General features: G+C 48.6%; 1 protein-coding gene across 1 annotated transcript; it reads left to right on the top strand.

Annotated features, from left to right (window-relative positions):
* The first annotated feature begins 19 nt into the window (after positions 1 to 19).
* Positions 20 to 9,578, top strand: TULP3 (TUB like protein 3). The gene is given in 9 exon segments (XM_075602298.1): positions 20 to 1,825; positions 2,433 to 2,563; positions 2,705 to 2,753; positions 2,756 to 2,901; positions 3,182 to 3,294; positions 3,887 to 4,001; positions 4,171 to 4,269; positions 4,456 to 4,627; positions 6,281 to 9,578. Coding segments are annotated over 9 exon segments (1,146 nt in total). The 5' UTR covers positions 20 to 1,638; the 3' UTR covers positions 6,415 to 9,578.
* Positions 9,579 to 12,308: the final 2,730 nt, after the last annotated feature.

Here is a 12,308-nt window from a genome sequence, read left to right as displayed (position 1 = left end):
GGTTTAGGTCCGGACTTTGACTAGGCCATTCTAAAATGCAGCATTTCTTTAGCTGCCATTCTTTGTAGATCTGCTTGTATGTTTAGGATCATTGTCTTGCTGCATGACCCACTTTTGGTTCACCTCACGGACGGATGGCCTGACATTCTCCTCTAGAATTTTCTGATACAATGCAGAATTCATGGTTGTGTCAATGATGGCAAGCCGTCCAGGTCCTGAGGCAGCAAAACAGCCCCAAACCATCAAATTCCCACCACTATGCTTGATGGTTGGGATATGGTTCTTCTGTTCAAACGCAGTTTTGGTTTTCGTCAAACATAATGTTTCTCATTGAGGCCAAAATGTTCTACCTTTGATTCGTCTGTCCAGAGAACATTGTTCCAGAAGTCTTGTGGATCATCTATGTGGTCTTAGGCGACCTTCAGATGGTTAGCAATGTTCTTTTTTAGAGATCAGTGGTTTCCTCATGCTATCTTTCCATGAACACCATTCTTGTTCATTTTTTTTATGATAGTTTAGTCATGAACACTCACATTAGCCCAGGCGAGAGTGACCTGCAGATTCCTGGATGTTACACTGGAGTTCTTGGTGACATCCTGGATGATTTGCCGGTTTGTTCTTTGAGGGATTCTGGTAGGATGACCGTTCCTGAGCAGAGTGACTGTGGTCTTGAACTTTCTCCATTGATTTGACAGTGGATTGGTGGAGTGCTAAATTCTTAGAAATGGTGTTGTAACCCTTTCTAGACTAATGAGCATCAATAACTGCTTTTCTGAGGTCCTCTGAGATTTCTTTTGATCGTGGCATGACATGTTTCCACACATCTGTATGTTGAAGACCAAACTCTCAAAGTTTCTGATCTTTATATAGGGTCAGGCTTCCAAAACTCACACCTGAAGATCTACCTAATTATTTAAATACACAATTGTAATTATCCTCTTCAATTTAGCTGATAAAACGAGGATTTCATTTACTTTTGCACATACCCTGACTCTTAATTACTAATTTTTTGTCTTAATTCATCATTTTGTTTCAAAAGACATGGAATTGGTTAATATAAACCCTGTTGAATATTTTAGAAAAGACTGGTTTTGATTCAAGAAGGTTATCATGGAAAAACAATGGAATTTTCGTAATTATCATGGGGGTTCACAAACTTTTCTCGCCGTGTCTCTTTAATTTTCCCTTTTCCCCCCTCCTTTACTCTTTTTTTTTACCCCCTTGCTCAGTCTGATCTTGTGCTTCCTTTGTTTCTCTCTCCGTCTCCTGCTCTGTTGATATTTCGGTTTACTACTTTTTTTTTTTGTTGTTAGTTTCAAACATGTTTATTGGGTTTTTCATCATAATCGCTTTCCTACTTTATCGTTCGCTCTCTCCTTAACCTTTCTCTCTTTTCATCCATATGCTTCCTTCTTTTTCCGCTCCACATGAAACTTCATTTCACATCTCTCTTCCTCTTAGTCATTTTTAAAGTGTTCTCAGTGTCTCCCCCTTCTCTGTATTATCTGCGCGGCCTGGTCCTCTGATCCCAATGGTCCTTGTCCCTCCTCTCTGTGTTGCCTCCCCCCCTTCTATCCCTCAGGAATCGATGGTCCGGCCGCATTCCTCAGTGCTGAGGTGCAGGACCTGGGCTGCAAGATGCACATCCTGTCTGTAGGAGAGACCTGTACTGATGACGAGCTAGACATGGACCCAGATCGGCCCAGCTCTGGCGACGGGAGACCCCGGCCAGGCTCTGGCGAGGGGAGAACCCGGCCCGGCTCTAACGATCTGGAGACCCCGGCAGAGTCGAAGCGAGACCTCCAGGAGATGCTGCTGGAGAGAGGTTACTGGTTTGGATCTTTATAGCAGTGAGGGGTTCGGGTTATCTGATTGGTGGGGTTTGTGGAGGAAGCTGGGATCTGTGCTGCTGGAGGCACATGCATCACATTGCACAGCGGTGGGCAACACAGTCCACGGTGCCGGGCAGCGCATTACACGGCAGCGGCACCTTTTATGTTATTACACAGCAGCATGTACGTAAACGGGCCCCTGAGTTAGACGGGTTACTCTGCCCCTGAAGTGCCCCTGGCAGTGTGGCTTTGCGTGACCAGGATAAGGCTGCGTCCATAGGACTGCAGCCGTGCTGAGGCGCGCGGAGGCTGAGGGAACCGGGTGCTTTTCCTGGCATTGGTCCGGGGGCGTCGGGGGGGGGGGCTGTAACGTCACAAAGCTGGTTCGCCCTCATTGGGCGAACCGCTCACGTGACCGGCCCTGCGCTCCCTTGAGCGCTTGAATTTAAAATTTTGCTAAGACTTATGCTTCCGCGCGCTTGCGGAAGCGTAAGCGAGCCCCTGCTAAAACCGCTCTCATTGCGGCTGCAGGGGCTCACTGCCGAGCAGCAGCGCGTCTCAGCACGGATGCCCGAGGCCTAACTCTTGTGGCACTCGCAGGTATTTTACACAGCCTGAACTTCGATGAGGACGTCTCTGAGGAGGAGGAAGAGGGGGAGGAGGAGGAGGAGGAGGAGGAGAGGTCTGGGAAAGCACGGCCCGGTTCTGCCTCCAGCAGAAAGTCTCTTTCAGTGAGTGGGTCTTTCTCCCTGTGACACTGACTCATCAGTCATATTACACTTGATGTCCCCCTCCCCACCCTGAGATGTAATGCACAAGCTTCGTCCTTCCCCATACTTCCTGTGATCTCTATCCCCGGCCTCCCCACCCAGGACTCTGGTTCCACAGAGACATCCCCTCTCAGTCCTCCTGGAGACGTGGGGAAGTGGGCGACCTGAAGGAGTTTGTTCTGCGCCCCGCGCCACGCGGTGTCACCGTCAGATGTCGGATCAGCCGAGACAAGAAAGGGATGGACCGAGGACTGTACCCCACCTACTACATGCACCTGGAGCGGGACGAAAACCGCAAGGTGAGGAAAGAGACGGGGCCAGAACCGTCAGAAGATGGGGACAGGGGGATAACCTTAAGGTGAGAGAGGGGGAGAAGTATCTGGTGCGGGGGATGGATAACCACCAGCAGAGAGGGAGGGGATGCCAGGTTAGAGCGTAGGAACCACTAGTTGAATAGGGGAAAAAACAACTCCGGGTAGCAGGGGGAGTCAGGCTGGCAACTGGTGAGTAGCCTCATCTCCCCCCCTGCCACGCACACCACACGACTGTCTTGTTTTTCCTCTCCTCTCTGTGCTTCAGCTCTTTCTTCTCGCTGGGAGGAAGAGAAAGAAAAGTAAAACGTCCAACTACTTGATATCTATTGATCCGACCGACATGTCCCGGGAGGGGGGCAGCTTTACTGGCAAACTCCGGTAGGAAGGGGGGAGGGGAGAGAATTGTGTGTGTGTGGGGGGGGGAGGGGAGAGGCGTTTCCATAATACTTTGAAGATAAAGCAACTCTTAGATGTGCGGTTTCTACTAAGAAATATCTCACGCGGTCTCCTTTATCTTGCTCTTCCTCCTCTACCTATTTGTCTCCATCCTCGCACTTTTCCCCTCTGTCTCTCACCCCTCCCACATTGCTCTGTCTCTTTCTTCTCTCTCTCGCTCTCCTGCTCGCGCTCTCTCCTCGCTCTCTGCTCGCTCGCTCTCTGCTCTCTCTCTCCTCGCTCGCTCTCCTCGCTCGCTCTCTCCTCACTCTCTCTCTCCTCGCTCGCTCTCTCTCTCCTCGCTCGCTCTCTCTCTCCTCGCTCGCTCTCTCTCTGCTCGCTCTCTCTCTGCTCGCTCGCTCTCTGCTCGCTCGCTCTCTGCTCGCTCGCTCTCCTCGCTCGCGCTCTCCTCGCTCGCTCTCGCTCTCTCCTCGCTCGCTCTCTCCTCGCTCGCTCTCTCCTCGCTCGCTCTCTCCTCGCTCGCTCTCTCCTCGCTCGCTCTCTCGCTCTCTCGCTCTCTCACTCTCTCTCGCAGATCCAACCTAATGGGGACCAAGTTTACAGTGTTTGACAGCGGTGTCAGCCCAGCCAGGGCTCAGGGACAGTCAGAGAATGCAGCGTCCCGGCAAGAACTGGCGGCTATTTGTTATGTGAGAGACAAGTATCCTGCCCCCTCCCGTTTGTCTTGTGCCCCCACCCCCTCCTTATCTAAAGCTTCTTTGTCCCCCTCCAAGTCGGGGTCTCTCTGTCACCCCTGTGTGTGTCACTATGTGCTTCGTGTGCGCACACAGAGCTTTGCTGTCTTTTTGTCCCCTCTAGGAAACTAACGTCCTCGGGTTTAAGGGTCCCCGGAAGATGGCGGTTCTCATTCCCGGAATGAATTTCAATCACGAGCGCATCCCTTTCCAGCCACACAATGTGAGTGTTTTGAGTCCCCGACCTACCCCCCGGCCCCATGGCCCCATGGAGGGCTGGGTGGAAAGGAGGGTTGGAGGAGCACGTGGTGGGAGGGGAGGCAGGTTCGGAGGAGCACAGCGGTGTGCTAGTTGAGGAACAGCCATGTAATTGGCCGTACTGACAGTGACCACTTCCTGTGCCTGGCAGGATTCGGAGAGCCTGCTGTCTAAATGGCAGAACAAGTGTCAGGAGAACATCATCGAGCTGCACAATAAGGCCCCCGTGTGGAATGATGACACTCAGTCTTACGTGCTCAACTTCCACGGGCGTGTCACACACGCATCTGTGAAGAACTTCCAGATTGTGCACGACAATGATCGTGAGTGTCCACTGTTCTGTCACCTTCACCTTCCCCATGTACCAGTGTCCACACTCCCTTACCCTATCTCTCACTCACCCCCTCTTTCTTTCACCCCCTCTTTCTCTCACTTCCCCCCCCTCTTTCTCTCACTTCCCCCCCCCCCCCTCTTTCTCTCACTCCCCCCCCTCTTTCTCACTTCCCCCCCTCTTTCTCTCACTTCACCCCCTCTTTCTCACTTCCCCCCCTCTTTCTCTCACTTCCCCCCCTCTTTCTCTCACTTCCTCACCCCTCTTTCTCACTTCCCCCCCTCTTTCTCTCACTTCCCCCCCTCTTTCTCTCACTTCCCCCCTCTTTCTCTCACTTCCCCCCCTCTTTCTCTCACTTCCCCCCTCTTTCTCTCACTTCCCCCTCTTTCTCTCACTCCCCCCCCCTCTTTCTCTCACTGCCCCCCCCTCTTTCTCTCACTCCCCCCTCTTTCTCTCACTCCCCCCCTCTTTCTCTCACTCCCCCCCTCTTTCACTCCCCCCTCTTTCTCTCACTCCCCCCTCTTTCTCTCACTCCCCCCCTCTTTCTCTCACTTCCCCCCCTCTTTCTCTCACTTCCCCCCCTCTTTCTCTCACTTCCCCCCTCTTTCTCTCACTTCCCCCCCTCTTTCTCTCACTTTCCCCCCCCTCTTTCTCTCACTCCCCCCCCTCTTTCTCGCACTTCCCCCCCCCCTCTTTCTCTCACTTCCCCCCCTCTCTTTCTCTCACTTCCCCCCCCTCTCTTTCTCTCACTTCCCCCCCCCTCTTTCTCTCACTTCCCCCCCCCCTCTTTCTCTCACTTCCCCCCTCCCTCTTTCTCTCACTTCCCCCCTCCCTCTTTCTCTCACTTCCCCCCCTCCCTCTTTCTCTCACTTCCCCCCCTCTTTCTCTCACTCCCCCCCCTCTTTCTCTCACTCCCCCCCCTCTTTCTCTCACTTCCCCCCCTCTTTCTCTCACTCCCCCCTCTTTCTCTCACTCCCCCCCTCTTTCTCTCACTCCCCCCCTCTTTCTCTCACTCCCCCCCTCTTTCTCTCACTCCCCCCCCTCTTTCGCTCACTCCCCCCCTCTTTCTCGCACTCCCTCCCCTCTTTCTCGCACTTTCCCCCCCCTCTTTCTCTCACTTCTCCCCCCCTCTTTCTCTCACTCCCCCTCTTTCTCTCACTCCCCCCCCCCTTTCTCTCACTTCCCCCCCCCTCTTTCTCTCACTTCCCCCCCCCCTCTTTCTCTCACTTCCCCCCCCCTCTTTCTCTCACTTCCCCCCCCCCTCTTTCTCTCACTTCCCCCCCCCTCTTTCTCTCACTTCCCCCCCCCTCTTTCTCTCACTTCCCCCCCCCCCTCTTTCTCTCACTTCCCCCCCCCTCTTTCTCTCACTTCCCCCCCCCTCTTTCTCTCACTTCCCCCCCCCTCTTTCTCTCACTTCCCCCCCCTCTTTCTCTCACTTCCCCCCCCCTCTTTCTCTCACTTCCCCCCCCTCTTTCTCTCATTTCCCCCCCTCTCTTTCTCTCACTTCCCCCCCCCCTCTTTCTCTCACTTCCCCCCCCCTCTTTCTCTCACTTCCCCCCCCCCCCTCTCACAAAATCCACCCTCCCCCCCATTTTCTCTCACTGTCCGTCTCTTTCTCCCCCCCACAACCCTCTTCTCTCATTAGTGGAGTACATCGTTATGCAGTTTGGCCGTGTGGCTGAGGACCTCTTCACGCTGGATTTTAATTACCCGCTCTGTGCTCTGCAAGCCTTTGCTGTGGCTCTCTCCAGTTTTGACAGCAAGCTTGCTTGTGAGTGAGGCTGAGGCCCAACACCTCGTCAGCAACGAAACCCAGCTCGCAATGGCCAATCATTTCTGACCCCGCCCCCTGTTTACTGAAAGGCTGAGCCTAACGCGGGATGGAGGTCTGTATCTCGCGCTCATCCCACACACGCTCTGATCTCTCTCCCAGGGCTCAGGACACACAGAGCCACAGTGCCTTCATATCCCATGTTTGCTTCAGGTACGGGGGCTCCCTGCTCTGCTTCTGTCTGCATCACAACTTTAACCACAGTGCTGTGTACAGGGACATCCTGCTGTATCATGTACAGAGGACTCTCATACACACAAGTCACCACATGGTGTCACTGTCACTCCCAATACACACAGACACTGCAGTGGCACTGTTGCACACAGAATACACAGACGCTACAGTGTCACTGTTGCACATGGAATACACACACACTACAGTGTCACTGTTATACAGGGATCGCACACAAGGCAGAGGGAATACATATACACAGTGCCTCATGTTACACAGGCAACGCACACGCACAAAATGCCAATCAGTCAATGTTACACAGAGGGAATACACACAATGCACAGAGTCACTGTTACACAGAGGGAATGCGCACACACACAATGCACAGTGTGTGTTGCATAGGGAATACAATTCAGTGTCACTGTTGCACAGTGAACACACACAATGCATAGTGTCTCTGTTACACAGAGGGAATGCACAGTGTCATTGTTAGAGGGAATACACACACAATGCACAGTGTCGCTGTTACACAGAGGGAATGCACAGTGTCATTGTTAGAGGGAATACACACACAATGCACAGTGTCGCTGTTACACAGAGGGAATGCACAGTGTCATTGTTAGAGGGAATACACACACAATGCACAGTGTCGCTGATACACAGAGGGAATGCACAGTGTCATTGTTAAGAGGGAATACACACACAATGCACAGTGTCGCTGATACACAGAGGGAATACACACACACACTGCACTGTGTCGCTGTTACACAGGGAATAAACCCCCAGGGACCGCACTGTCAGCTGTGCACCTCTCTATTACACAGTGACTTCCTCCTTGGCTCCTTTCCCGGCTCTTCTTACTTTGTGCTTCTCATGTTACGTCCGTCTTCATTTCTCTTCCTGGAATTTGTTCTTATTTCTGTTCATTGTCTCATTTTCTGTTAATCTCTAACATTTTCAGGGCGCTCTCCCTTTCCCCCAAACCATCGACCCCTCCAGATATCATTTGCACACAAAATTCTCCCGAACTCCTCTGCTGCTGGAGAGACCAGCAGGTCTGCGCTTCTCCAACAGCTCAGGGAATCAAACATCGCAGGTTAAAGCCATGCAGGATGTGGGCTGGAGCGACTCCACTTCAATACCTCAGGTCTCTGAGCAAGTCCTTCAGCAGTCACTTTATCTGTAGTGTAAGGACTAGGCCAGGGGTGGCCAACTCCAGTCCTCAAAGGCTACCAACAGGTCAGGTTTTCAAGCTATCCCTGCCTCGATCGAGCATCTGATTAAGCTATCTGTGCGGAAGCAGGGATATCCTACAAACCTGACCTGTTGGTAGCCCTTGAAGACAGGAGTTGGCCACCCCTGGCCTAGAACTTCATGTTTTCACTGTCAGTGAGTGCTGTGCAGCAGATTGTTTTGCATGCGCACCCAGCCAGTTGTTGAAAGCCTCTACAGAGATGGAATAAGCCCTCATGCCTTAAGACGGCAAATTAACGCGCAAGTTTAACCGGCCTATATCATATGGCCGCCAGACACGGTGATTCTCCGTAAAAATCGTGGAACCATGCACATTGCTGAGAGCGTCTGAAAGAGGAGGCGGGACCTGAGACACGGACTCTGAGCAAGGTTTATTGCACCCATCGCTTAGAAACCCTGTGATCGAGCATCTCCAGCAAATGTTTCAAAGGGAATTCATGCTGACAATTCGCAGTGAGTGAGAAACACAAGCTGGGGTACAACGGAGCTTCCCGAGGTGTAATGTTTGTGTGTAGCGAGGCACGTAAGGTGTGACTGTCGTTTTCACATCCCCAGGTATATAATTATGCACGTATGCCATATGTTTTATACACATATATGTCGTTGCTTTTATATCAGGACTGGCCCATGTGCCAGGCTTTTGATTTAACCTTTCCTATTCCAGAAGAGCTGGCCGCTGATTAAGCAGTGGGGTGAGAGGGGTCTGCTCATAGTCTCAAACACTATCATGTAATCCATAGCACTACTTTTTGATTTGTATGTGTAAATTGTTTTTTAAACGAGACCTCTCGTGATCAGAAAGCGAATGTTCCCATATGTGCACAATGCTGGGGTCCCTCTATCATGTGCAGTGAGTCTTGGGGCTCCTCTTCACTACCTCATGTTGGGGTGCTCATACAAAATATATATCTCTGAAAAAGCAAGTCACTCCGTCCCTTCAGGATATCCGATATAGGCTGCGATTTATACCCGATCCGGCAGGGCGCGCTCGCGCTCCCTCGGGGCGATGCACAAGCCCGAAAGCTGCACTGCAGGCAGGAGGCATTGGGAGGCGACAGTGAAGCGTGGCCATGATGTCACGTGAGCAGTTCGCCCTCATTGGCTGAACCGCTCACGTGACGCGGCCATCGCTGGGGAAAATCAATTTCTGAGATCTGGTGCGCGCTCAGTGGAAAACGGGCATGTGTTGTGGCGTTGCGCGCCTGTCCGCATTTGGTGTAAGCCCGGCTTTATTCCACGTTTTGGCTCCCGATGGAGCCTTTGTCTAGACACAGGGAGCCGAAACGTGGCATAAATCTGATATCCTGAAGATTCGGACACACGCACGACAGGCACTCCAATAGCAAAAGAGGTGACACTTAATGTCTCAACGTTGCAGCTCACATGAGGCTTTCTCAAGAGCAATCAAACGGTGACTGAATAGAACCAAATATACCCTTGGGGCATGTGTGAGTTGAGACATTAACTTAATCTTTTGTCACTGTTGGAGCGCCTGTGCTCTTTTTCTTTTATGTACCCATTCCTTTGGATGGTATGCACCCATCATCATGTTATTACGACTTTAGAAGTGCGTGCCCTGGATTGATCTTTAAAGTTATACTACAACCAAAACCTAATTTTTATATTGTGTACTTTGTATTTTGACAATAAAGGCTTTGGGATTTTATTAAATCCCTTGATGACATTACTCTTCGCCTGCAAATGTGATTTTACCATCAGTACTGTGAAACGTGAGTTTCCTTTTATAGAACTTTTTCACACCAACGGGGTAATTCACACCAGGAGCTCCAGGAAAACTGCTGATTGCAACCGGTATTCGGATGCCACATGTGTGTATTACCCACAGTCCAAAATCTATTGTATTGGCATTTTCAGCGATTGCAACGCAATTGTTCCAGGGAGGATAATTTTGAGGAACAGGCTGATTTTATTTCAATAGGTTTTTACAGGCGAACTATGATCCAAAGTTGCTCACAGATTTTGTTTAATAGAACTACAAATTAGAGATAAAAAGCTTCAGGTTGGTAGTAATGAGGCATCCAATTAATTACCTCTTTCATTACCAGATATAACGACAAGGCGAGTAATAGAGATTTTAAGGAAACTTTGGGGAATTCTACAGGAGGATTTTTTATTTAGATAACATTTTATCAAATAACCCCCAAATCATTTTGAGAGAAAAAGGAAGAACCGTTAAAAACAAACAAAAAAAACATTGGGTTTTAGTTGCAGCAGGTGTACCACTTCTAGACAAACTAAACAACACAACTGTCACTTCAAAGACCAACGTATAGCTCTACTCGTTCATAATGAAATTCTCCTTTAATGTGACAGCCAAGAACAGTGGAAAGACACCGTTTCAGGTCCCATATGGCTGATGAGAAAGGTCCATGTGGGACCTGAACCGTTGTCTCTCCACTGTTCTTGGCTGTCACATTAAATGGAGAATTGCGTTATGAACGTGTGAGTAGAGCTCTACTTTGTACCTCTGTCCTAGAGGAGACCTGCATTGTTTGTCTGTGTTGTGTTGGCTGCACAAGCCGGATTCTCCTCGCCTGAGGCTGTTTCCCCGCACTTTTGGAATTGTACTTCAAAGACCAGCAACATTTAGAAGATAACAATGTATTAACTAGCACTACACGTGTATATTTTGGAATATAATAAACATTGTTTGGGAAGAATGGTAAAAGCCCTTTAAAATTGGGATTTGCAGAACATAAAGAGGAACATTTGAGAAGAGTTTCTTGCAACATGGCCTGTCTAGGCACTTTGTGGAAATACATAAAGGAGATATTTAAAAAAAAATATCTAAAGATCAAAGGAATAGAGGCGATTATGCCAAAGACACGGGGGTGGGTGGTGGTTAAAAAAAGAAAAAAAATAGCGAGCGACCGCCCATCCATAAGCTGCAGACTGTAAATCTAGATCTTGCTGCATTTCTTTTTTGTTTCAAACAGTTTTTTGTTTTTTTTTTTAAATAAAATAAAGGCAGGGGGTGGATACAGGAAAAGAAAAGGGTGGGGGTCAACAAAACAAACAATCAAATCAACAATACACTTAAAAAATAATGCTAATATCTTTAACAATGATCTTGCTGCATTTCTATAAATAATGTTCCGCTTTATGGTAACGGGAACGGGTTTTTTTCTGTAGAATATCTCTGCAGCCCCTGATATCTACACCCCAAAGAGGAAAAATAAACAAGTACTATCACGTTGTAGAATTGGATACATGAATGTGCTTTTGGCAACATACAATGGATAACACTATATTGATTACTAGTATCATTTTTGATTAACTGTTTTTCGAATAATTTAGCTATACACATTGACATATATATTATTTATTTTGTTATAGTTTGATTAGATTCATTTTTAGAGTAAGCATTTTTAATTCTGTGGAACAGGTATGGTCTGTTTTTTTTCCCACGAGAAATACCTATTCATTTTTTTTTTTTTTAAGGTTGTTTTTATTGATATACTTGTTTGTTAACATTGCTCCGTTTTCAGTCTACTATTTTAAACATTTTTAGATTTCTTTATTTGTCTGTATATAGAGTTTTGAGTCTATACACTCATTGTTTATATATAGCACTTACTGGTTACCCCCAAAGGGTTAAATGCATAGCTATTCATTTGGGGCTATGAAGATTCCGAAGGGGTACCGAGTATCTACCCCTGATGAAGCGGAGCGAAATGCGCATAGGGTTCTGCTGATCAGGCCATAATACATCACGAAGTGACATCATCGCGCAATCCCAGAAACACCGCCGTTCTGTACTGTGCGCACAGGAGGGGAGCGGAGGGAGGACGCTTTTACACTGACCGCTTGCTGAGTGTCACTACTTCGGCACCCAGCCTCTTTACTATGTGACAATTACCAAAGAAATGTTAGTGAGTGCAATCTACTGCCTTTGAACTTGTATTTATTATTAAACGATTCTACACTAATGGAGGATTCTCTCTGCTCTTTGTATCGCTACAGCTTTTATCTACTTAAGAGGTTGTGGGAAGAAACCTACATAACAGAACAGCCTCTGAGATGTCCTTTGATTGGACTGATTTAAAGACTTGACACTGTTTGCACTTATTTGTGTATTTGACTATCCCTTTTAATATTTTTATTTTATTAATGCAAAAATTGGTTCTATTTTTCACATTGGATATTTTTTTTATGCTTTGGGGATGTACGCTCTTAGCGCACTTTAGTATTGCTCTTTTTTCCTCTGAAATAATTGTATTAAGGTTTTCAGACTAAAAATGGCCTCTGTGTATACTGCTCCCCACCCCTCAACATCGGTTCCAACTAGCTGTACAAATACTGTACCATGCACACAAACCGCAATGTGACCACAGCAGCACCAGTGTAAAAAGAAGAGCACGGTATTGAAAACAAACCTTGAACTATATGTCGGCCA

Source organism: Ascaphus truei, chromosome 5 (genome assembly GCF_040206685.1).
Source record: "Ascaphus truei isolate aAscTru1 chromosome 5, aAscTru1.hap1, whole genome shotgun sequence".
Lineage (NCBI taxonomy): Eukaryota > Metazoa > Chordata > Amphibia > Anura > Ascaphidae > Ascaphus > Ascaphus truei.
This window is presented reverse-complemented; position numbering and strand designations above follow the sequence as displayed.